At 42.4% G+C, this 25,275-nt stretch overlaps 1 protein-coding gene across 1 annotated transcript; it reads right to left on the bottom strand.

Moving 5' to 3' along the window:
• Positions 1 to 13,376: 13,376 nt before the first annotated feature.
• Positions 13,377 to 21,800, bottom strand: TMEM41A (transmembrane protein 41A). Its single transcript, XM_082261345.1, has 5 exons — positions 21,666 to 21,800; positions 18,178 to 18,331; positions 16,444 to 16,605; positions 13,934 to 14,072; positions 13,377 to 13,845 (listed from the first exon to the last, which is right to left on the bottom strand). The coding sequence occupies exons 1-5, from the start codon at positions 21,767 to 21,769 to the stop codon at positions 13,631 to 13,633; spliced, it is 774 nt and encodes a 257-aa protein (XP_082117471.1). The 5' UTR covers positions 21,770 to 21,800; the 3' UTR covers positions 13,377 to 13,630.
• Between the last annotated feature and the right edge of the window lie 3,475 nt (positions 21,801 to 25,275).

Below are 25,275 nucleotides of genomic sequence, written 5' to 3'. Positions count from 1 at the left end.
AGAAATACACATTAATGAATTTTATTGCACACCATATAATACCCAATGTTTTGGTAAAATATAAAAGATGATGTTACACTGAGTAAATAGATACCAAATATGTCACGCTTTATAAATGCATCTGCCCAAGGAATAGCGCCAAACGACGGTACTTAAAAATCTTCATAAGCGACGCTTTCAACTTTTTTGCAGGTTACCATTTTAGAGTTACAGAGATCTGGTGCTAGAATTATTGCTCTTTCTCTGACTTTCCCAACAATACCTCATGTGTGGTGAGACCACCATTTACATATGTGCGTGAGACTTGCATATGGGTTTGCATTTGCACAGGGGGCAGGGGCACTTCATTTTTTTTTTTTGCTGAATTTTAATTATTTATTTTATCCCTGTTACATGGTTTCTTTTTTTTTTTTTTTTTTTTTTTTAGATTAACTTTATTGCTATCACAAGGGATGAACAACATCCCTTGTGACAGCATGGGCCGTGACAGGTCCTTGTTATGGAGAGATGATAGACCCCAAATCTCTTCTCTTGTCTCCAATGCAGCCGATCAGACACAGATTGGTCTGATAGGCTAGTGGTCAGGATGAAATATCATCACTTCCGGTTCCCAGGGTCACAGAGAGGGAGGGACAACATCAGTTCTCTGACCACCTCCTTCTGTTCTATGCAGTTATCACCACTGGTCAGAGTGCTCGGTGGGGGGGGGGGGGGCACATTCTGCCACCCGCAGAAGTGATCCACTCAAATCACTTTTGCATTAAAGACAACTGCCACCTGAAAATACAGGCATCATCCCAGTATAACCACTGCCAACTGAGGACATCATACGACGGCCTACCGTCCGCAAGTGCTTAAAGTATAACTAAAAGCAAAACTTTTCCTTTTAGCTTTGGATAGAGTGGAGAGGGACCCCTGTCAGTTTTTATTGCTGTCTGTGCCACCGTTAGGGAGATGCACCCTCTCTATTTGTCCTGTTTAATCCCAAATTTTGGGTCCCCAGAAAAGGGGAAATCTTCCAATGGGGACTCTAGTTCTGGTGACCTGGGGCGGAGGGGATTCCCTTCATTTGCATGGGTTTCTTCTCACTTTCTATTTGGCTATGGGACAGGAAATGAAGAGAAATCTCCCCAATGGGACACAGATGGCAAGCAAAATGACGGGGTTATAACTCTCCCTTACTCTAGCCAAAATAAAAAAAAAAAGTTTTGCCTATAGTTCTACTTTAAAAGAAACATGATCTTTCACTTAACACTAAGGTACAATCAACAGTTTGCCTTTACTGCTCATGCATTCATTTATTTTGTTAATATTTTTGTAATAAAGAGAATGTTTTGAACCCTTGGGAATTGTGTGAATTACTCCCAAGCTGTAATTACATTTTCATCAAAATCAGACCTGGGCATATTGCGGCCCCAGGGCCACATCCAGCCTTTTGGCTGTTCCCATAAGGCCTTCGATGCATCCACTATCAGCATGCCTTTCCGAAACTCAGAGAGGCACACTAACAAATGTTAGTTTGGGAAGCAGCAATAACTGCATGCAAGGAGAGAGCCTAGGGAGCTGATTGGTATAGCAGTGAGGCTTGGTTCTGGTGGGAGAATATTGCCTACGAGATATCCCGCCACTCTGCTACCTGGCCAAGCGCTAACACAGCCTGTACGCTACAAACCCCAGGACCCGTGCACCTGTTCTTCACTCCAGGTCAAGATTTGCAGAAATCCCCACTGTACTGTTCTCAGGCTTTCTTCGCCCAGTCACAGTGCCTTTCAGGGGGGATTTGACAGGCACTGAAAAGGTGTTATATTGCCTCCTCACCACTTAATTTAACCCTATAATGTCACAACTGCATTGCACGCAGCCCCAAGTGGTGTCACTTGTTGAACTCTGCAAACTAAATTAAAAATGCCACAGCTGCAGTATGTAAACAGCCCTGTCACGCTGTTATTTTACAGTTCTGGTGGGTGGAAGGTGTAGTAAAATTTTCCTCGACCTGTGAGAATCCTCGACCGCATCACTTCCGGTGCGGCTGTGTCATTGAACAGCTGGTGTCGCGTCACCAGTGAGCATGTGCAGAAGATATTCTTCGGTCAAGGAAAATTTTACAACGATGCAGAGGGCTGACTGAGAGGAGTGGCAGCTCTCTTGTGACGTCAGCGGGAGCACTCTATCCAGCCCCGCCACCCGATAATGACACGCCCCTAAAGAGCGGGCAGAGATCGGCTGTACATAACATTCTATGGGAGGTCGAGGAAAAATATAGAGCTGAATTATAGAGCTATATCTTCTGATCTTAGAGCTATATCCTCCAATTATAGAGCTATGTCCTCTGGTCTTAGAGTTACAGCTGCAAGAAAAAGTATGTGAACCCTTTGGAATGATATGGATTTCTGCACAAATTGGTCATAACATGTGATCTGATCATCATCTAAGTCACAACAATAGACAATCACAGTCTGCTTAAACTAATAACACACAAAGAATAAAATGTTGCCATGTTTTTATTAAACACACCATGTAAACATTCACTGTGCAGGTGGAAAAAGTATGTGAACCCTTGAATTTAATAACTGGTTGAACCTCCTTTGGCAGCAATAACTTCAACCAAACGTTTCCTGTAGTTGCAGATCAGACGGGCACAACGGTCAGGAGTAATTCTTGGCCATTCCTCTTTACAGAACTGTTTCAGTTAAGCAATATTCTTGGGATGTCTGGTGTGAATCGCTTTCTTGAGATCATGCCACAGTATTTCAATCGGGTTGAGGCCAGGACTCTGACTGGGCCACTTCAGAAGGCGTATTTTCTTCTGTTTTAGCCATTCTGTTGGTGATTTACTTCTATGCTTTGGGTCATTGTCCTGTTGCAACACCCATCTTCTGTTGAGCTTCAGGTGGTAGACAGATGGCCTTAAGTTCTCCTGCAAAATGTCTTGATAAACTTGGGAATTCATTTTTCCTTCGATGATAGTAATCCGTCCAGGCCCTGACACAGCAAAGCAGCCCCAAACCATGATTCCCCCACCACCATACTTCACAGTTGGGATGAGGTTTTGATGTTGGTGTGCTGTGCCTCTTTTTCGCCACACACAGTGTTGTGTGTTTCTTCCAAACCACTCAACTTTGGTTTCATCTTTTCACAGAATATTTTGCCAGTACTGCTGTGGAACATCCAGGTGCTCTTGTGCAAACTGTAAACGTGCAGCAATGTTTTGTTTGGACAGCAGTGGCTTCCTCTGTGGTATCCTCCCATGAAATCCATTCTTGTTTAGTGTTTTACGTATTGTAGATTCGCTAACAGGGATGTTAGCATTTGCCAGTGACTTTTGTAAGTCTTTAGTGGACACTCTAGGATTCTTCTTCGCCACATTGAGCAATCTGCGCTGTGCTCTTGCATCTTTACAGGACAGCCACTCCTAGGGAGTAGCAGTAGTGCTGAACTTTCTCCATTTATAGACAATTTGTCTTACCATGGACTGATGAACAGTAAGGCTTTTGGAGATACTTTTATAACCCTTTCCAGCTTTATGCAAGTCAACAATTCTTAATCGTAGGTCTTCTGAGAGCTCTTTTGTGCGAGGCATCATTCACATCAGGCAATGCTTCTTGTGAAAAGCAAACCCAGAACTGGTGTGTTTTTTATAGGGCAGGGCAGCTGTAACCAACACCTCCAATCTCTGATTGGACTCCAGTTGGCTGACATCTCACTCCAATTAACTTTTGGAGATGTCATTAGTCTAGGGGTTCACATACTTTTTCCACCTGCACTGGGAATGTTTACATGGTGTGTTCAATAAAACATGGCAACATTTCATTCTTTGAATGTTATTAGTTTAAGCAGACTGTGATTGTCTATTGTTGTGACTTAGATGATGATCAGATCACATTTTATGACCAATTTGTGCAGAAATTCATATCATTCCAAAGGGTTCACATACTTTTTCTTGCAGCTGTATATCCTCTAATTATAGAGCTATATCTTCTGATCTTAGAGCTATATCCTCTAATTATAGAGCTATATCTTCTGATCTTAGAGCTATATTCTCTAATTTTAGAGCTATATCCTCTGATCTTAGAGCTATATTCTCTAATTATAGCGCCATATCCTCTGATCTTTCTTTGTCAAGTGCTGGAGGCTGGATCGTCTCCTCCAATCAGTTTCCCCGCAGCCCTCCTGCTGGAGACTTGCCGAACACAACTCAAGTGAATTAACACCTTACATGCCGAGCGAGCGGCTTGATCTGGATGACAGCGGGACACAGCGAGACACAGGCTGCATGATGGCAGGGGACACAGGCTGCATGATGGCAGGGGACACAGGCTGCATGATGGCAGGGGACACAGGCTGCATCATGAAGGCAAGGGACACAGGCTGGATAATGATGGGGGACACAGGCTGCATGATAGTGGGGAACACAGGCTGCGTGATGGCGGGGGACACAGGCTGCATCCTGATGGCGGGGGACACAGGCTGCATGATGTATATTGTACAAAGGGGGGGAAAACACGGTTCACCATAAAATAACATATTGACTGATGGGACAGAGTTTTCCCAGACGTGGCAAGACGGTGCCATTTACAGACCTACTGGAGGAGATCCCCAGGCATATACGAACTCTCATTTTTTTTATTCCCTTAGCTGCTAAAATAACCATAGCATGTTCATGGAAATCATCTGTGCTCAATGTTGCAATGGTGAAACATAAAATATCTTGGATAATAATTAATGAAAAACTGACCACTATTTGCTTATCTTCAGGCTCCATGATGGTTGGGCCATACAGTGAGGGAGGACCAAGGGGACGTATTCTATTCTACTATACCCTTTTCTTACCTTTACTTCTCTTTTTCACTTTTCCTGTTATTAGTTCTGCTGCTTTAAATATCTAATAAAAATTATTGGAACAAAATCTATTGAAGGAAAGATAAAGTAAAGGTTGGTAGTGGTGCCCCCACCCCAGGACACAGTATGCTCCCATTGGGGTGTCCGGATGTGGTGGACATCACTCTGCCTGATAGGTGAACATTAATAATACGCCTTTGTATGAATAAGATAATCTAGAAATCTGTTTATTCCACGTATATCATTAATATCCCATGTGGTGTTCAATTGCACATCAGGCTTGTTCAGCTTTACTACTTTTATGTTTTATGTATCCATTTTACGCTTTGAAAATCTTCAATAAAAATTATTGAAAGAAAATAACCTATTGACACAAACAAGAATAAGCCAAAAATTTATTCAGACATTCTCATCAGGTAATAGAAATTTGTTCGGATAAAACACCATAAACATTACAAAATAGACATTTAAGAATATTCTGTGTGTAAACAATACCAGGTAAGGCACATTGTGCATCACAGGTTAAAGCAATCAAACATCGCCTATTTAATAAAGTCCCATAAAGAACAACCAAAACACAAAATGACTAAAAGACTACAGGAACGATACAGCCATAAAACAATTTAAGTACTGTATGCTTGTCATCTGGAAAATGGAGGGGCTGACACTGCTAAACTCTCCTTCTGAAAATGCTAGTTGCCTGGCTGAGATATCTTGAATCTCTGGCATGGAGCAAGTATCAACAGTAGCAGATAAATGTCAGAAGTTCTTATCTGCATACTTGTTCTGGCTCAAAAGCATTGAAGCAACAGGGACAGAATAACAGACAGGCAACTAGCTCAGAAGGAAAGCTCAGCCATTGTGTCCATATTTCTCTCAGCTTTCCTTTAAAATTTCCTGGGAAGTCTATGATGGTCATGTTAGACATTGTCAAAGCGGTTGACTATAAAAAAAAGCATTGTCTGTACGCACTCTATCCATGTACAGTATATGTCTTTGTGTCAAGTGAGCCCCACTCACTTCTTCTCTGCAGCTACTGATGAACTGATTTTTTCTGAGCATTCTTTAGTCACCTGTAGATAACTACTACAGCAAGGAAGTTGTGCTCACTTTCCTTTTGGCATAATGGACTCTCTAAGGGCTAATTTACACTTACAGCCAGGAGGTGGTAAATATAGGCAGCTGAGCTATGTTTTTACCACCCCCCTTATCTTGCAAAGGCAGCCGGAGGGTGTTGTATAAGTGCCACGGCGCTTTGCTTTACAGCTACGGCAAAAAAGATATCCAGTCTCGTTTGGTGGGCTGTATCACTGCTGTACGTGACCCTTTCAAGTGAATTGGACTGTGCCGCAAGCAACTGCCATGCAAATCCATGCAATGCATTTGGTTGTGGCACAGTGGTGTTGGCTTTACAATAATAAAAGAAGCGGTGAGGAGATGCCTCCTTACCGCCTGTCAAATGCCTCTGAAAAGTGATTCACAGTACATCACTTTTCAGAGGGCTGGTGTAAACTTAGCCTTAGACTCTCTATAATGATAAGGGAACATAATAGGTAATACTGGTTACAAAATATACAACCCACCCTCAGATTACCAAATGTATCAATGCAGACATGTGCTTTCATTAGTAGATAAACATTTCTGTCACTTTTCCTGAGTGCAGAGGATGCATCTGCATTGCTGTATTGCCTGAGGTTGGGCAGCAGAGTTACATGCAGGGCAGTAGGGAAACTGTTCGTTGGTATGTCAATCAAGCAGATCAGGGCTGGGTTTTCAAATCTGACTATGGAAATGCAGGTACTTCATCCAGCAGCACAGAATTCTATAACTTTGATTAGAAAGCTGAAGGACGCAAACTGACCATACCAGCACAATCTACTACTGTGCTTGACATGGTCAGATTATTACAGGAAGACAAGACAATGGGAGGATCACCAGCTATTTGCTACTGAATATTGCAAGTACATGAATTAAAGGAACCTGCAACATAGTTTGTACGGACAGAGGAATGCATTTATAAAACTTCTCTCTAAAGGGCCAGTTTACACCACATGCAGTCCAGTGTGTTTTTTTTCTGCATCAAAAACATGGAAAGTAGGTTATATGGTTTCCAATGGCACACCAGTGCTGTCAGTTCTTAGGCATTCCAGTTCCAGAAAAAAAAAGTAGAACATGTTGCATTCTTCTTGAACTGGAACGTGGTGAAACGCATCAAAAACGCATTTGAATGCATCAAAAATGCACCAGAACCCAGTACAGTGGAAACAAAAACACCAAAAAAAAGCATCTGGAATGCATCTGGAAACGCATCAAAAATGCACCAGAATGCAGGAAAAAAACATGCTTGCACCTGGAACGGATCTGTAGTGAATTTTTGTGGTGTGAAATCAGCCCTAAAAGTGGAACTAAACCCTCCTCTCATTTAACAGCCCCATAAGCTGCCACCTTAGCCTCTGTATGATCTGTAGTTGCCATGGTGCTTCACATGTGATCAGTTGTGACACCAGCCATTTATTGGCTTGACAGTTTGGTTGAGAGCACAAGGACATGTGACAGTTATCATTCACGGCATGAAAAAATAAAGTACAGGCACCTTTGAGTGTAGACTGTAAAGCATTTAATCCAAACACAAATAATAAAACACATTTTAGAAGTTAAAAGCAGGCACATAATGAAGACTTGGGTGTCCGGTGATGTAAGGACTGCATGAGTCCACGCTGAAGGCTTTACAGTCTACACTCAGAGGCGCCTGTACTTTCTTTTTTCTTACATATTTGGAGACCGCTTCTACTCCCCCGTACAAGGCTGGCTCTGAATCAGTGGATTTTTTCCTGTCTCTATTAATAGAGCTTGTTGCTCTTAGGACTTTCATGATGGATATTGCAATATAGCAGAATGACTGTCGCTTGCGCCACTCTCTAAATGTTTTTTTTTATCATTCACGGCATCCCTTGAAGTTAAAGTGTAAGTGCACCCTAACACTGAAATCCTTGCATCTACAGACTTCAACAATCCAACACTAACCCTGTAAAGAAGAAATCAGTATACTTACCTTTTTTGAAGCCAATCTGACACGATCTTACGCTGAGCTGTCAGCCACGGCTTCGCTGTGGAGGCAGGTGCAGAGGACACAACCAACAATGGAAGCCCCATAGTAAGTCTATAGGTGACGTCACTCCCCATTCATTTCACAGCCATTGTCGGCCGTGTCCTCTGCAGAGCTTTCGCTGCTGGAGAGTACATAGAGGACACAGCCGAAAATGGAAGCCCCATAGTAAGTCTATAGGTGACGTCACTCCCCATTCATTTCACAGCCGTTGTCGGCTGTGTCCTCTGCAGAGCTTCCGCTGCTGGAGAGTACGTAGAGGACACAGCCGACAATGGAAGCCCCATAGTAAGTCTATAGGTGACGTCACCCCATTAATTTCACAGCCGTTGTTGGCTGTGTCCTCTGCAGGGCTTCCGCTGCTGGAGAGGACACAGCCGACAATGGAAGTCCCATAGTAGGTCTATGGGTGACGTCACCCCCATTAATTTCACAGCCGTTGTTGGCTGTGTCCTCTGCAGAGCTTCGGCTGCTGGAGAGAATGCAGAGGACACAGCAGAAAATGGAAGCCCCATAGTAATTCTATAGGTGACGTCACTCCCCATTCATTTCACAGCCGTTGTCGGCCGTGTCCTCTGCAGAGCTTCCGCTGCTGGAGAGAACGCAGAGGACATAGCCGACAATGGAAGCCCCATAGTAAGTCTATGGGTGACGTCACCCCCATTCATTTCACAGCCGTTGTTGGCTCTGTCCTCTGCAGAGCTTCCAATACTGGAGACTGGACTGGAGCGGCTTCAAAAAAGGAATACTGATTTCTTCTTTACAGGGCTAGATAGGTTAGTGTTAGATCGTGTATGTCTATAGATGCAGGGATTTTAGTTTCACTTTAGGATTTACATATACTTTAACAGTCTTGCTCTTGTCACTAGATTGTCAGTTTAGGATGGATGAAATTAAAAGATCAACAAAGTGCCTGTCACTAGGTAAAAAAAAAGCAGGACTTGCATTAAATGGTCTTCCTACTCACCTGCCCTGCAACGTGCTCCTCTGATCTTCACAGCGTTCAAGAGCTAAAGTCACTTGAAGAATCTTCACATTTAATACTTCCAGTAGTGTTGGAAGCCTGTGTTCCCAGCAGTGCATTATGATTCTTTCCACTGACCCCTATGTCACGACTCACAACTGTGCCCTGTGTAACAGGGGCAGGCGGAAGAAACTTCAGATGGCAGCAGGAGACCAGATATCCAACACAAAGTGTGTTGGATGAGAAGAGCCAAGAGAACAAAAATTAGAGGAATGAGTGGTAGGACAGGAGAGTATAAAGCATCCTTTGTTGCAGGTCCTGCTTTTTTTCACTGTGTTGAACCCAGTGACAGAGTCACTTTAATACATTTACTTTCTTTTTTATGTAGCTCAGCGGAATATGGAACTCTGGCTGAGAACCAGGGTTAGAAACTCTGACATAGACTCATACCACTGAAATCCTCAAAGGATATAAAGGAAACCAGTATTAAATGAACCTGCCAGGTTTGTGTGGTCTGACCCTTAAAATACAATTGTGATTTGCTGAGCTTGCAAATATTGTGCATTTTTTTAAATAACATAACACCTTTATATCCTGTTCTGACAGCTTGCATATATTTACCCAGTAACTTGCAGTACGTACAGTATCTCACAAAAGTGAGTACACCCCTCACATTTTTGTAAATATTTTATTATATCTTTTCATGTGACGACACTGAAAAAATGACACTTTGCTACAATGTAAAGTAGTGAGTGCACAGCTTGTATAACAGTGTAAATTTGCTGTCCCCTCAACATAACGCAACACAGAGACATTAATGTCTAAACCACTGGCAACAAAAGTGAGTACACCCCTAAGTGAAAATGTCCAAATTGGGCCCAATCAGCCATTTTCCTTCCCTAGTGTCATGTGACTCGTTAGTGTTACAAGGTCTCAGGTGTGAATGGGGAGCAGGTGTGTTAAATTTGGTGTTATCGCTCTCACTCTCTCATACTGGTCACTGAAAGTTCAACATGGCAAAGAACTCTCAGAGGATCTGAAAAAAGAATTGTTGTTCTACATAAAGATGGCCTAGGCAAAAAGAAGATTGCCAAGACCCTGAAACTGAGCTGCAGCACAGTGGCCAAGACCATACAGCGGTTTAACAGGACAGGTTCCACTCAGAACAGGCCTCGCCATGGTGGACCAAAGAAGTTGAGTGCACATGCTCAGCATCATATCTAGAGGTTGTCTTTGTGAAATAGACGTATGAGTGCTGCCAGCATTGCTGCAGAGGTTGAAGGGGTGGGGGGGGTCAGCCTGTTAGTGCTCAGACCATACGCCGCACACTGCTTCAAATTAGTCTGCATGGCTGTCATCCCAGAAGGAAGCCTCTTCTAAAAATGATGCACAAGAAAGCCCACAAACAGTTTGCTGAAGACAAGCAGACTAAGGACATGGATTACTGGAACCATGTCCTGTGGTCTGATGAGCCCAAGATACATTTATTTGCTTTAGATGGTGTCAAGCGTGTGTGGCGGCAACCAGGTGAGGAGTACAAAGACAAGTGTGTCTTACCTACAGTCAAGCATGGTGGTGGGAGTGTCATGGTCTGGGGCTGAATGAGTGCTGCCGGCACTGGGGAGCTACAATTCATTGAGGGAACCATGAATGCCAACATGTACTGTGACATACTGAAGCAGAGCATGATCCCCGCCCTTCGGAAACTGGGCCGCAGGGCAGTATTCTAACATAAAAATGACCCCAAACACACCTCCAAGATGACCACTGCCTTGCTAAAGAAGCTGAGAGTAAAGGTGATGGACAGGCCAAGCATATCTCCAGACCTAAACCCTAATGAGCATCTGTGAGGCATCCTCAAATGGAAGGTGGAGGAGCGCAAGGCCTCTAACATCCACCAGCTCTGTGATGTCTTCATACAGGGGTGGAAGAGGACTCCAGTGGCAACCTATGAAGCTCTGGTGAACTCCATGCCCAAGAGGGTTAAGGCAGAGTTGTAAAATAATGATGGCCACACAAATTATTGAAACTTTGGGCCCAACTTGGACATTTTACCTTAGGGGTGTACTCACTTTTGTTGCCAGCAGTTTAGACATTAATGGCTGTGTGTTGAGTTATTTTGAGGGGACAGCAAATTTACACTGTTATACAAGCTGTACACTCACTACTTTACATTGTAGCAAAGTGTCATTTCTTCAGCGTTGTCACATGAAAAGATAAAATAAAAAATTTACAAAAATGTGAGGGGTGTACTCACTTTTGTGAGATACTGTAAATAGCAGCTTTACTATAGGGGAATAAAGACTGAACACACTGCAGGGAATACTGCCATTGGCATTAACATGTCACATAGGGGTTGATTTACTAAAACTGGTACACAGAATCTGGTGCAGCTCTGTATAGTAACCAATCATTTTCTATGTTTTATAGCTTACTATGCCCAACTGCACTAGTTTTAGTAAATCCCTCCCATAGTGTCCACTAATCATTAGGCAGCCCAACAGCAATCCTGATCCTATACATTTGACTTAGTCAGCTTGGAACATAAACAATGTCCAGTATCAGTACAGATTTCAGCTGCCAAGTTTACAACTACTCTCAAATACAGCATTAAAAGGTTCCCTTTGTAATAAGATATTGGCACATTACCTAGAAAGCTAAGTGCATTCAATTGTTCTTTCCTTTTAGCGACTTAAAATTCAATATGGTTATACATAGGAAGATATTTTTGCACAGTACATATTGGGAGACTGATGTCTGTTTCACAAGAGCCCAAACTGGAGAACTTTCACCAACTTTCTATCCATTTTGCTGTATATCAGAGGTGAACAGAGATGAGCCGAGTCTACAGGGCAATGCTCTACAAGAAGTAATGGGGGAATCACTTGACATGTAACGCATAGTGAGCGTGCATGTTGTACGAATTGGGGACTAGGAGTCTTTTATGTCTCTGACTTTACCATGTACTGCTACATTGTTCTTTAATGGATATTATTGCTAAGCTTTAAAAAAAAAAAGCTGTGGTTGGGCTTTAAGTTCTTAAAAAATTTCAAAATATACATTTTTCTTTCATATAAAACCAGTTTTTGAGTTCACTTTCCCTTTCCTACATATATTATACAAATAGGTTCATCTTAGAGAAGATAAAGTGAAAATCAATGTAAATATTGGTTTTCATCCGTAGCAATGGAACCCCCTCTATTATTTTACCTTTTACATGACTTCTCTGCAGCCAACATTCTTCATGCAAGAAGCACCTATTCTCAGACCTATTCTGAGTAATACCTACTAAGGGTTGTAGATGTGGCACTGCAATAAAAAAGCAGGAGTTCTGCCACTTCTGGTACCACTGTAGCTCAGAGTAAGCACTGAGACATGGAACCTTCAGGTGATGTCAGTGCATCTACATCTAGCGCTATCTAATAAAGACTGAGAGCCAGTAAAGTATCCCCCCCCCCCTCTTTGGTGCCCTACATTGCAATTTGTAGAAATAATCTCCTCCCAGTGTCATGTGACCTCATCACGTGTTAAGAGCGTGAGTTTCTGCTGCTAGCCTTCCTAGACTGTAGGGTTTATTTACTAAAACTGGGGAGTGCAAAATCTGGTGCAGCTGTGCCAATCAGCTTCTAGAATCAACTTGTTCAGTTAAGCTTTGACAAAAAAAACCTGGAAGCTGATTTGTTACTATGCAAACCTGCACTAATTTTTCACTCTAGTTTTCGTAAAGCAACCTCAGTATGTTTTGAAATAGGAGGTAGATAAATGGTATCAATTGCCTAAATATAGAATATTATTTTCCTATATTATACTGTCTTTATTCTAGTGCCCTGGTTTCCACTTTAAATAGTTAAAGCTCAACTATGCACAAAAGTAAAAAGTTTTAATAGTGCATTGTGCATGACTTTGCATTAGTGTTTCTTGCAAGTAAATCTTTCTAGCCCATCCTGAGGTGTAATTGATAAGGTTATAGTTTCCTGTATGCACAAAGCTTCCTTCCTACCCTGGGAACCAGGGACTTTTCCCCACCTGTTATCTCTTCGGGGATGGGTACCCTTACTGCTCCCATGAAGTTCTTTTCCCTCTGAAGCAATGCGAGAGGAACCTGCCACTGGAAGTGTTGCCACCACCAATATAAAGTGTCCATATCATGCAGTCAGTAACAACCCAAGAAGGACCCCACCAGATGTAAACAGAAGAGCAGAAGACTTGGTAACTGATTGTCAAGTGACTACGGTTTTAAGTAAGTAAAAAGGAATTTAGATTTTAGGGGTCTTTTTGCCAGCAATTAGACGCAGAAGAGTGAGAGGGAGGGTATTTTTGCCCAGAATTGGGCTTTAAATTAGATGAATATATATTTTAAGATGTTTAGCAGCTTTTAGATACTTCATCTACATCAAGTGTGTGGGTGGCATAGACATAAACACACAGAATCACAGACCTGCTTCCTTACCACAAATAGATCTACAGAACCAACAGTAACACCAATACATATGAGACATACAAAGAGAGGTAAAATAAGGTCACCAAAATTCTGGCTCTCGATACACATCATATAAAAGGATGGTTGAAAAACTGATTGCTAATCACAGATAATAGTAAGACTTAGTATTAAAAACCCTTTCACTGCAAGGAGAGACTTGTTTTTCCCTACACAGGGAGAGATGTCACCCTTAAATAGATTCCTTTGTGTTTCCTTTAGTGTCTCTAAATGAGGACTGCAATCACGTGGATTTTCTGCCATTCACCAAGTGTCCTTTTTTCTCTGGTGCCAGGCTGTGTTGGCTGAACCTTTTGACAATAGAGCCAGGTATAAGGGTCGCAAGAGCTATAGCCAACAGTGTCAGTAACGTACCCCAAGAAAACATGTCATCTAAAGATTTGATCTTCGATAAAATGGATCCTGTCTGGACACAGATGAAGTTGTAAGGCAGCAGACCTGTTTGGTGTAGAAAACAAGGTGGTTCAGGACTATTAAAGTGTAAAACTGAACAACTGTAATTATGCCAGGCATTATCACTACATACCAATAAGGACGGAGAAGAAAAATTGTCCAACTGGGATGTTCAGAATGGGTGAAGACAAGTTCAGGAACCAATTAGGTGTCATAGGAAACAAGCGCAAGAAAAGGAGAAAAAAGAAAAGACTGCTACGATTTTCTTCTATCTAGAAAACAGGAAATAGCGTTGAAAGAATTAGGCCTTATTTACATATTCTTACCATGATCAAGTCAAATTCTGAAAGAAGATATTTTTTCGCTCTCACGTGTTTATTTCAATGCCCTGTAATATAGTTTCACATTAGCACAGCAAATTGTTTATTAGATTAGATTAGTACGTTTCTGTGTGGCAATACACTGATTCAAATGGGTCAGTGTTCTCTGTTATAATTCTGCTAAATATGTTAGAGATACATAAATATATGTACATTGCGATAGTCCGCTAATATTCACAGGATCTCTTAAAGGTGTAGTCTACCTTTAGGGAAAAAAACAATAAATGCATCCACATTGACAAAAATTAAAATGTGCATTTATTAATGTTATGCATTCAGGACTGCAGAGCATTGTAGCTGCAATCAGGTCATCGCAGGGTCCTACAGACGTTTCCTCCAGCTCCAAATCCGTACGAACCTATTGTTATTGGGATGGGGGGGAAGTAATTAATGGATGAGTGCAGTAATGTCCCCACACTTGTGCCCATTGGTGGCAGATGAGACTTACAGTCTTCCATTTACTGGTCTGTGTGAATGGAGGGCATGGCTGTGTAGGTAAAGCCATGCACAGCCACACTGAAATTAAAAGGAAACTAAATGTATCATGGAGAAGAATCCCACAATCCAGGTAAGTGGAAGCCAGTTTGAAGGTGGGGAGTTGGGGAATGTTATAATTTTACATGTTACACCCCTAAAATACTGTATGAATGTTGTATAAAACATGATCATGAAGGTACTGTAGACTAAACCTTTAAAATGGTTGGCTTAAATTTTATTACATTTTTAAAAATTGCATTAAAGGGTCACTATACATGATACAATCTAACCATCATCTCTCACAATCAACTTTAGATCTACAAACATTTTGTAAAATGAGGACCTACCTGAACTATGCAATTCATTTGTATCCAATCAGGCAGGCCCCTCCCACAACATACTCATTGGTTCCTGTATATTAATGTCATCTGAATTTAGCTGATAGGTGCATACTGTATTCAGAGACTATGTGCAGTGTAATTTCAAGGTACTACATACTTATTGTTAGGGCCAAAAGAGATTGTTCAATAAGATTTTAAAATGTACGGTCAACTTAAAGCGCACCTCCAGTTGTTTTTGTGTTTATTAAAAGTCAGCAGCTACAAAAACTGCAGCTGCTGACTTTTAATAAACACAAACTCACTTGCTTGTCTCCCTCTCCTATCCCCGGCACCGGCATTTCAACGGTGCGCACTGTGCATACGTGAGTCACGCTTGCTGAATGGTCTGACAATCTTCTGGGACCTGTGACGTGTTCCAGAAAACCTGCAAAGAGGGAGGGGGAGAGGAGAACTTCCGCTAGGCGATCCGAGTGGAAGTGGGAGTGGGTACCTGTCAAAACTAGGTGCCCACTCCCCCCAAAAATTAATTACATGCCAAATGTGGCAGGGGAGGTGGGGAGGAGTGTAAAGCAGAACTTCCCCTTTTGGTTTGAGCTTTGCTTTAAAGTGGTTGCAAAAAAATCTCCCTACATAAGTTTTTCTTATATATCTGCTGTCTTCCCCTTTCTACACTCTTTGGAAAGTGCAGTTCGTTTTAGAAATCTTTCTTCCTCTTTCAGCAGTGGGTGAGGAGACTAGGCTTACACTGTGTGAGAGCTGATTGGAGGAAAGGCACACACCCCCACTCCACATAGGCAGAGGACGAAGGAACATGCAGAGCTGTAGTTTGAATAGACAAGCTCTCGCCCTCTAAGCTCCCTCCCTGACACAAATTTTCAGCTACTGTTATCTCATGTGTCAGAGAACATGTCAGAAGTGACTCTGCTGATAACAGAGGAACGAAGCACCAGAGAGAAACAGCACCTAGAGCTTTGGAGAGAGAAAGGTAAACACTACAGATATATGTGCTTAGCTCATATTTCATAAATGGGGATTACAACCACTTTAAGGCCAAAACTTTTTTTTTCTTTCGTTTTGGATAGAAGGATTCATATTGCTGTCTGCGTCCCTGCTGGGCAGATTTACCCTCTATATTTATCCTGATGATAATTGTCATTGGGATAGAAAGTATTGGGTAATGCAATAGTTTACGGTTATCATAGGAATAGTGGAGGAAACCTTCTTCCCAGGTGACACCTCTCTGAGAGGGAATGTTCCCTAATTGTTTTGTTTTTCCAAATGCTCCTCCCATGGACTAGGTGTGCTTTGTGAAGCTATGATGGATGGTCTTGTTCATGTGCCTGCATTTGAAGGGCGATACAAGACAGCTACAAGGCAGAAAGTGTAAAGCTGGCCCTCCGCATACATAATTTTTGGCAAATGTATAATCACAAAAGGATACTTACCTTTTTCTGCAGCATGGACACCTTCTCTGGAAAGTACAGGACTACAATCTGCTTGCCAAAAGTACGAGAGAGCAGGTAGCAGAATGTGGCACCCAATGAAGTTAGTGTGCAGCACAAAAACAGTCCATGCCAGGGTCCAAACAGAGCTCCACCCAGCAGATTCTGCAGAGGCACAGGATAAAGCTTAGAGATGACAAGCCAGATAGAAGGACACAGTATAATTATAAACACTACACTGCTAAAGCACCAGTCCTGACAAATTTTTTTTTACCACCCCCAACCAATGCGGATAGGCATTTTTTGTACACTACGTTGTGGTGAAAGTGGAGGGGGAAGTGGCAGTGAAAATAACTGTGACTTTAGCATAATGTGTCTATTTTTTTCACTGCAAGCTTTGGAGTTATGAACAATGAATCTTTCAATATGAAACATACTGAATAGTGCCTCCCATAGCGCATTCTGCCTTTAAACCTGAATTCTAGGCTAACTAAATTTGGAATACAGAACATAAGTTACCTAACAATAAATGTGTAACCCAGATACCCCTTGTCAGACAGTTTCCTCAACTACACTACATCAGTAGCACAGCTTGTTCAAATGTATTTCCAGGTATGCCGATTGCTCAATGAAGGAGAAGCAGCAGATTGATGAAACGTCACTCTGTCCATACCTCTTCCTGATTGGCTGCTAGTTCTGACCATCCCTCTCTCAGTCTGAGTGCTGCTGATAGAGTGCTGTTCAAGATAGATACTGACACTTGAGCCTAGTTACTCACAGGCCGAATGTCGGGCAACACTGGCGGGTTAAATAAAGAGCAGGGACATTCGGTCTGTGTGTATGGCGACCGGCTTAGGTCAGACGCGCATGCTGGAAAACCAGCAGCCGACCGACTACCGATCAGAGAGTTCTGGCGGGGGGAGGTTGTCCCCCTGTATGAACACAACAGAACAGATCGGATTGTTAGTACAGCATCTCCGACCGGAGAATTCCGGTTGAACGAAAAAAAAAAAAACTAGTGGCGAGTACTAGGCTTAAGGCTGGGCATTCAGTGGGCTGAAAACCAGTGAATGGATTTCCTAAGGCGTCAGCATACCAAGACATTTTGGACAATTTCATGCTCCTAACTTTGTGGGAACATTTTGAAGATGACCCCTTCCTGTTCCAACATGACTGCGCACCAGTGCACAAAGCAAGGCCCATAAAGACAAAGATGAGTGAGTTCGGGGTGGAGGAACTTGATTGACTTGAGTCCTGACCTCAACCCGATAGAACACCTTTGTGATAAATTAGAGGGGTGACTGTGAGCCCGCCCTTCTCATTCAACATCAGTGCCTGACCTCACAAATGTGCTTGTAGAAGAATGGTCAAACATTCCCATAGACACACTCCTAAACCTTGTGGACAGCCTTCCCAGAAGAGTAGAAGCTGTTAAGGGTGGGCCAACTCGATATTGAACCCTGCGGACTAACTGGGATGCCATTAAAGTTCATGTGCGTGTAAAGGCAGGCGTCCCAATACTTTTGACAACATCGTTTACATTTAATGTTTTTTTTTTTTTTTACTACCTACAGAACTGCATTGTTTTTTTTCCATATTTACCTGGAATTAAGCTCTACTTTTTTTTTTTTTTTACATAAAACATTTATTACAGCTTCTAGATAAAGGGGTGGAGCGTGCGGGCCATCATTTCCTAAGTGCAACCCTTTATAAATGACTTGCTTCTCTGACTCTTACCAAGAAGCTGGATCCAGGAATAGCAAAAGTCTGCTTGTACAAGTAGGCACTGCAGAACAATACTGTAACATAGCCATGGTGCTCTCTTTTATACTCCTGCAGGAAGTCAGCCAATTCCCGTAGTTCATCCAAGTCAGAAGGGAAAACTAACGACCTGCAGCAACAAACACAAATTGAAAATTGAACCATTTATTAAAAGTGTAAGTATAGCTAAATAGCTTTTTTTTAAGTTTTTGATACAGTATGGGAAGACTAGTACCCCTGTCAGGTTTTTTTGAGGTCTGCATCTCTGCTAGGTAGTTTTCTGTCCCTTTACCACCTCTGTTTGACCCGATGACCATAGTCCAGATTTGACGGATCGGATGTCAGCGGACATGTCTCCGCTGACATCCGATCCCCCATAGAGATGCATGGGGGGACTGTTCAGAACCGCCAAAAAAACGGACAGGCGGATCTGAAGAGTCCGCCTGGCCTAAGGCCCCTTTCACACAGGCGGACCGTTCAGATCCGCCTGTTCGTTTTTTTGGCGGATCTGAACGGTCCCCCCATGCATTCCTATGGGGCATTGGATGGCAGCGGAGACATGTCCGCTGACATCCGACCCGATCCGTCAAATCTGGACGGATGGAAACCCTATTTTCCATCCGTCCAGCGGATGGGATAGGATCGGATGAGAACGGACCGACGGTCCGTTCCCATCCGATTTCCCCCATAGAGATGCATGGGGAACTGACAGCTGTGTCCCTGCACACAGCGCGGAGACACAGCTGTCATCCTCCTGCTCAGCGGGGGATCGGCGGCTCGATCCCCCCGCTGAGAAAAACGGAATCCGTCCGACGGATAGTGTGAAAGGGGCCATAGGCTGATTGGTTTCTATGCAGAGCTGTACCAAATTTAGCACTCTCCAGTTTTATTTTATTTATTTCAGGTACTTATATAGCACTGTCAATTTATGCAGTGCTTTATATATATATTGTACATTCACATCAGTCCCTGCCCTCAAGGAGCTTACAATCTAAGGTCCCTAAATCACATTCTTACATACTCATAGTAAGGCCAATTTAACAGGATCCAATCAACCTACCAGCATGTCTTTGGAGTGTGGGAGGAAACCCAAGCAGGCAGAGAGAACATGCAAACTCCAGGCAGGTAGTGTTGTGGTTGGGATTCGAATCAGCTATCCTTTTACTGTTAGGCGACACTGCTAACCACTACACCACTGTAGTTAATAACCCCAAATGTTGCAGGACTACGCAATTGCCAGTTAAAGTAGCACAATGCAGAATAGCAAGAAAAGACCTGGCCATGAGGGGGGGGGGGGGGGTATAACCTTCCGGAGGGTGGTTAATTCCAATTTCAAAACAACACATTTAGAATTCTGCCAATAATATCACAGAATGATCCCACATCCTGGATCCAGCGAGAATCCAAAAAGTAAACAGTCAAAACTGGTCATCTCCACATGTGAGCCTTCTGCCCCCTCCTGTCTGTTCTCAACACGTCACTCCCTATCTGATTTCACATACACACGCTTCTCCTAAACTTAGCTTTGGCCCGGCCACACTGAATCGCCAGCATCACTTTCAAGTCCAGGGTTCAACATGCCATCTGATACATTTATTCTGGGGAGATCTGTGGACTTGTCAGCGGATCCCACTTATTCCATCAATGTGTTTCTAAATATCCACCGCTGCACTTCGTTAACCGGTCTGCTGCTATTACTGGGCTTAAAAATATCAGTTGGCTGTTATGTCATAAACCACCTTCTGAAAAAATAGGTGATTTCCATTTCTTTGTTTTTCTTTCTAATCACAATCAGAGTTCAGCTTTTCTCTCTGTAAGTTCCTGACCTCAGCCTACACCTCCCTGTGATGGACTTTGATAGCGGCAATCAGAGTGGACCTGGGGGGTGACGGGTGCACGGCGGAGTCTGCATATCTTCAGGCCCGTACACACGTACCGATCGCCGGCATACAAACGTCGGCGGACGAAAGATCTGCCGATTGTACGCTTGTTAGTATGGTGCCTCCGACAGCTGTCAGCGCACATTCTGCAGACAAGAGTCTGTCTTGCAAGCATTAAAATTTTTGTATGCCGACACCAGAGCGGCCGATTGTTCGCCAGTCAGTACAGAAATCAGCCGACAGACCGCAGATTTGCAAGACTGGGCATGCTCAGAAAAGAAAAAACACAGGGAAAGTTAACCATTACATGACATCACTTCTGCAGTCGGCTGTAGTCGGCGGACAAAATTCTTGTGCAGTCTTTGCACTTTTCAACAGACACCGACAGCCCGGGGACAAAAGACGGACGATCGTCGGCTGACGATCGGTACGTGTGTACGGGCCTTTCCTACAGGAGGAGAGAGCTGAGACTGATAATCAATACAGGAAATATAATAACGTGTTAGAAATACAGAAAATATACCTTTACTGGTAGGAAATACGGGAAATATACCTCTACTGGTAATACAGGAAATATACCTTTACTGGTAATTTATACAGGAATTATACCTTTACTGGTAGGAAATAAAGGAAATATACCTCTACTGGTAATAAAAAAATATACCTTTACTGGTAATTAATACAGGAATTATACCTTTACTGATAATTAATACAGGAAATATACCTTTACTGGTAATTAATACAGGAAATATACCTTTACTGATAATTAATACAGGAAATATACCTTTACTGATAATTAATACAGGAAATATACCTCTACTGGTAATTAATACAGGAAATATACCTTTACTGGTAATTAATACAGGAATTATACCTTTACTGATAATTAATACAGGAAATATACCTCTACTGGTAATTAATACAGGAAATATACCTCTACTGGTAATAAATACAGAAAATATACCTCTACTGGTAATAATGTACATTTACTGGTAATTAATACAGGGAATACACCTTTACTGGTAATAAATAAAGAAAATATACCTTTACTGGTAATAAATACAGGAAATATACCTTTACTGGTAATTAATACAGGAGTTATACCTTTACTGGTAATTAATACAGGAGTTATACCTTTACTGGTATTAAATACAGGAAATATACCTCTACTGGTATTAAATACAGGAAATATACCTCTACTGGTAATAAATACAGGAAATATACCTCTACTGGTAATAAAGAAAATATACCTTTACTGGTAATACAGGAAATATACCTCTACTGGTAATTTATACAGGAAATATACCTCTACTGGTAATTTATACAGAAAATATACCTTTACTGGTAATACATACAGGAAATATACCTTTACTGGTAATTAATACAGGAAATAGATCTATACTGGCAATTAAAACACCATCGTATTACACCCAGTTGATGGTGATGGTCAGTACTATTGGTATTTATGGCTGTGGCAGCAGATCGATGTTTGGGTCCCAATTGGAGACACCCCCATGACCCCCCTCCACCCCTTGCATTAACCCTTTTTCTGCCAGTGCCTGATCCCACCCTTCCAGCACCCACCTCTCGGCTTCCTGTCCTCTGCCAGGGCGCAGGCGGGTGCTCAGCACATACAAATAGAAGGTAGAGCAGCCTAACACCAAGAAAAATCCAGCCAGCGAGCGCATGATGCCAGTCAGAAGAGGACACAACTCATACCGGAACTAACAATACGGTGCCAGTGTGTCCGGGGAAGCACAAGTTTCAAGGACAGGAAGTGAAGGTGGCGACTAGTAACCATGGCAACCAGAAGCTTCACAGTCTTAGCTGGAATACTATGACCTGAGCTGAGTATGTTATTAGTGGTCCTCCAGTGTAATGGGCTCTGTATTGTACTGCCCAGCATCAACTATTACTACATGACACTTGCATAGAAAAACAAGCATTGAGAGTTTGTCTTGAATGTCATTACATTCTTTAGCGCAGGCAAAGGCGCAGGCAAAGGCGCCATACAGGACTTCAAAATGACTGCATTGTTATTAGTGTGCGCTGAATCTGAAAGAAAGAAATGTAACAGATTAAACAAAGAAAACAGAAATGAAAGTATAACTAGGCAAAGCTTTTTTTTTTTTTTTTAAGTTTTGGATAGAGTGAAGAGGGATTAGAACACCTGTCAGTTTTTATTGCTGTCTGTGCCCCCAATAAGGAGATTCAGCCTCTCTATTGGTCCTGTTTACCATTATCAGTGAAAACGAAAGTGAAAGTAAATCCCAAGTTGTGGGCTGTCCCCAGAAAAGTAATAGAGGGGAAGTCGTCCGATAGGGACACTACTTATGGTGACCTGGGGGTCCCCAAGGAATTCCCTTAATCAGGAATTTCCTCTCACTTCCTGTTTGACTGTGGGACAGGAAGTGAAGTTAAATCTCCCCAAAGGGACACAGATGGTGAAAAAAAAAATCTGACAGGTGTTATAACCCTTCTTAAGTCTATCCAAAATGAAAAAACAACGTTTTGCCTATAGTTCTACTTTAACCTCTTCTATCTTCTAGACCAGAAGATTTCCCCCCTTAAAGACCAGGCCATTTTCTGCGATTTGGCACTGCATTACTTTAACTGACAATTGCGCGGTCGTGTAACACTGTACCCAAATAAAATTGATGCCTTTTTCCCCACAAATAAGGCTTTCTTTTGGTGGTATTTGATCACCTCTGCGATTTTTATTTTTTGCGCTATAAACAAAAAAAGAGCAACATTTCTGGAAAAAAATGAAACAATATTTTTCACTTTCTGCTATATAACATTCCCAATAAAAAAAAATTAAAAATCTATTTTTTATAATTTTAGGCCAATTTGTATTTTGGTACAAATTTTTGGTAAAAAAAAATCCCAATAAATCTATTTTGATTGGTTTGTGCAAAAGTTATAGCGTCTACAAACTAGGGGAAAGATTTATGTCATTTTTATTTTTAATTTTTTTTTACTAGTAATGGCGGCGATCAGCGATTTTTAGTGGGACTTCGACATTGCGGCGGACAGATCAAACCCCTAACTGACATTTTTGACACTTTTGGGGGGACCGGTGACATTACTACAGTAATCAGTGCTAAAAATATGCACTGTTTCTGTACTAATGACACTGGCAGGGAAGGGGTTAACCCAGGGGCGATCAAAGGGTTAAATGTGAGCCTAGGAGGTGTTTTCTAGGGGGATGGGCTTTTTGAATCAACATAGAGACCTGTGTTCCTAAATAGGAGGAACACAGGAGCTCTGTATTGATTCCTGAGAGAACAACGGTCTGCCAAGTTTACAACAGTAGACCGTCGTTCTCTCTCCACGGGGAGCGATCGCAAGTGCCCAGCGGCAACCACAGCCATCGGCCCCGTGAATCAGCTTCTCCTTTGGCAAATTGGGGCGCACGCGACCCCAGGATCGCTCCCGCGAACCGCTGTACAGAACCTGCTGACTTGCGACCGTATATCAACGGCAGCTGGTCGGCAAGTGGTTAAGTACCAGCAGCTTGCAAAACAATATAGGATTCCTTTATCTTGTGGTTTTTAATGTTGCAGCACTGGGAGTGAGACCCCCCCCCCCCTATTCATTAAGTGCAAAAATTCATTACTATTTACTACCTATTCATTGAAATGTAAACATTGCCTTCACCTCTAGCCACTTGATCTCCGAAAGGTTTTACCCCCTTCATGAGCACTATTTATGACTGTGCTACTTTAACTGCTAATTGCATAGTCATGCAACACTGTACTCAAATTTATATATATTTTTTTCACACAAATAGAGCTTTCTTTGGGGGGGGGGGGGGTTGTGATATAAATGAAAAAGTTATACAGTTTTAAAAAAATATATAATATTTTTTACATATAAAACAAATCCATTAAAAAAAAAAATGTTCTTTATATATTTTTGCCAAAATATATTCTACTACATTTCTTTGGTAAAGAAATTCCAGTAAGTGTATATTGATTGGTTTGCGTGAAAGTTATAACATCTACAATCTATGATATGTATACTGGTACTTGTATTTATTCATTTTTATACTACTAATAGCGACGACCAGCGACTTATAATGAGACTGCGGCGGACAATCTAACACTAACTGACGCTGGGGGGACGGACAGACTGACTGTCTGACTAATTGCCACTGACAATAATTTAAATAATAATAATTTAGGCAACTAAAATCGAATGTGTTTAGTTAAATTGTAAGGCATTATTTAAGCATTTCTATAGAATTTCCAAACTAATTATATACTCCTGGAGTAAAAAAATCTAATGTCATGTTATTATTTATGGTATTAAGATTTGAACAAACTGACAGATACAGATTTAGCCACTCTGGACAGTCTGAGGAGGCCTGTAATGCTGCACAGTGCTCTGGACGGTGGTCTGCCTGAGGAGGCCTGTAATGCTGCACAGTGCTCTGAACGGTGGCTGTAATGCTACCCAGTGCTCTGGGCGGTGGTCTGAGGAGGCCTGTAATGCTGCACAGTGCTCTGGATGGTGGTATGAGGGGCCAGTAATGCTGCACAGCGCTGTGGATTGTGGAATGATAAGGCCTTTAATGCCACATAGTGCTCTGGATGGTGGTCTGAGGGGAGACCTGTAATGCACAGTGCTCTGGGATGGTGGTCTGACTCTGAGAGGCCTGTAATGCTGTACAGTGCTAGATGGTGGTCTCAGGTCTGAGGGATGGCCTATAATGCACAGCGCTCTGGATGCCAGTGGTTGCTGGTCAGAGGAGGCGTAATGCTGCACAGTGCTGGATGGTGGTATCAGGTCTGACTGGGATGGCCTGTAATGCATGCACAGTGCTCTGGGTGCCGGTGGTCAGAGGAGGCCTTAAATGCTGCACAGTGCTGTGTGTGGACGGTGGTCTGTGGGGAGGCCTCAGGTCTGTAATTGTAATGTACATACTCACAGTGGGTGCTCTCTGCTCTGGATGGTCGTCGTCATGACTCTTGTCGGGACTCAGGAGGCCTGTAGTGCACAGTGCTGCTCTGGACAGTCGTTTGAGGACTCGGAGGCCTGTAATACTGGCTGCACAGTCCCTTGCTTGCTGGGAGCAGAAGCAGGCGGAGCCTTATGGAAACCTGAAGTTGGTTCACAACTGTAAATGTCCCAGCCTCACATTTTTATTTCGTTCGTTAACAAAAACGGAATTCATTTTCATCAGTGGACA

Source organism: Pelophylax lessonae (assembly GCF_965119305.1).
Source record: "Pelophylax lessonae genome assembly, chromosome: 6".
Classification (NCBI taxonomy): Eukaryota; Metazoa; Chordata; class Amphibia; order Anura; family Ranidae; genus Pelophylax; species Pelophylax lessonae.
Note: the sequence above shows the minus strand (reverse complement) of the source record. Positions and strands in the feature narration are given on the sequence as shown.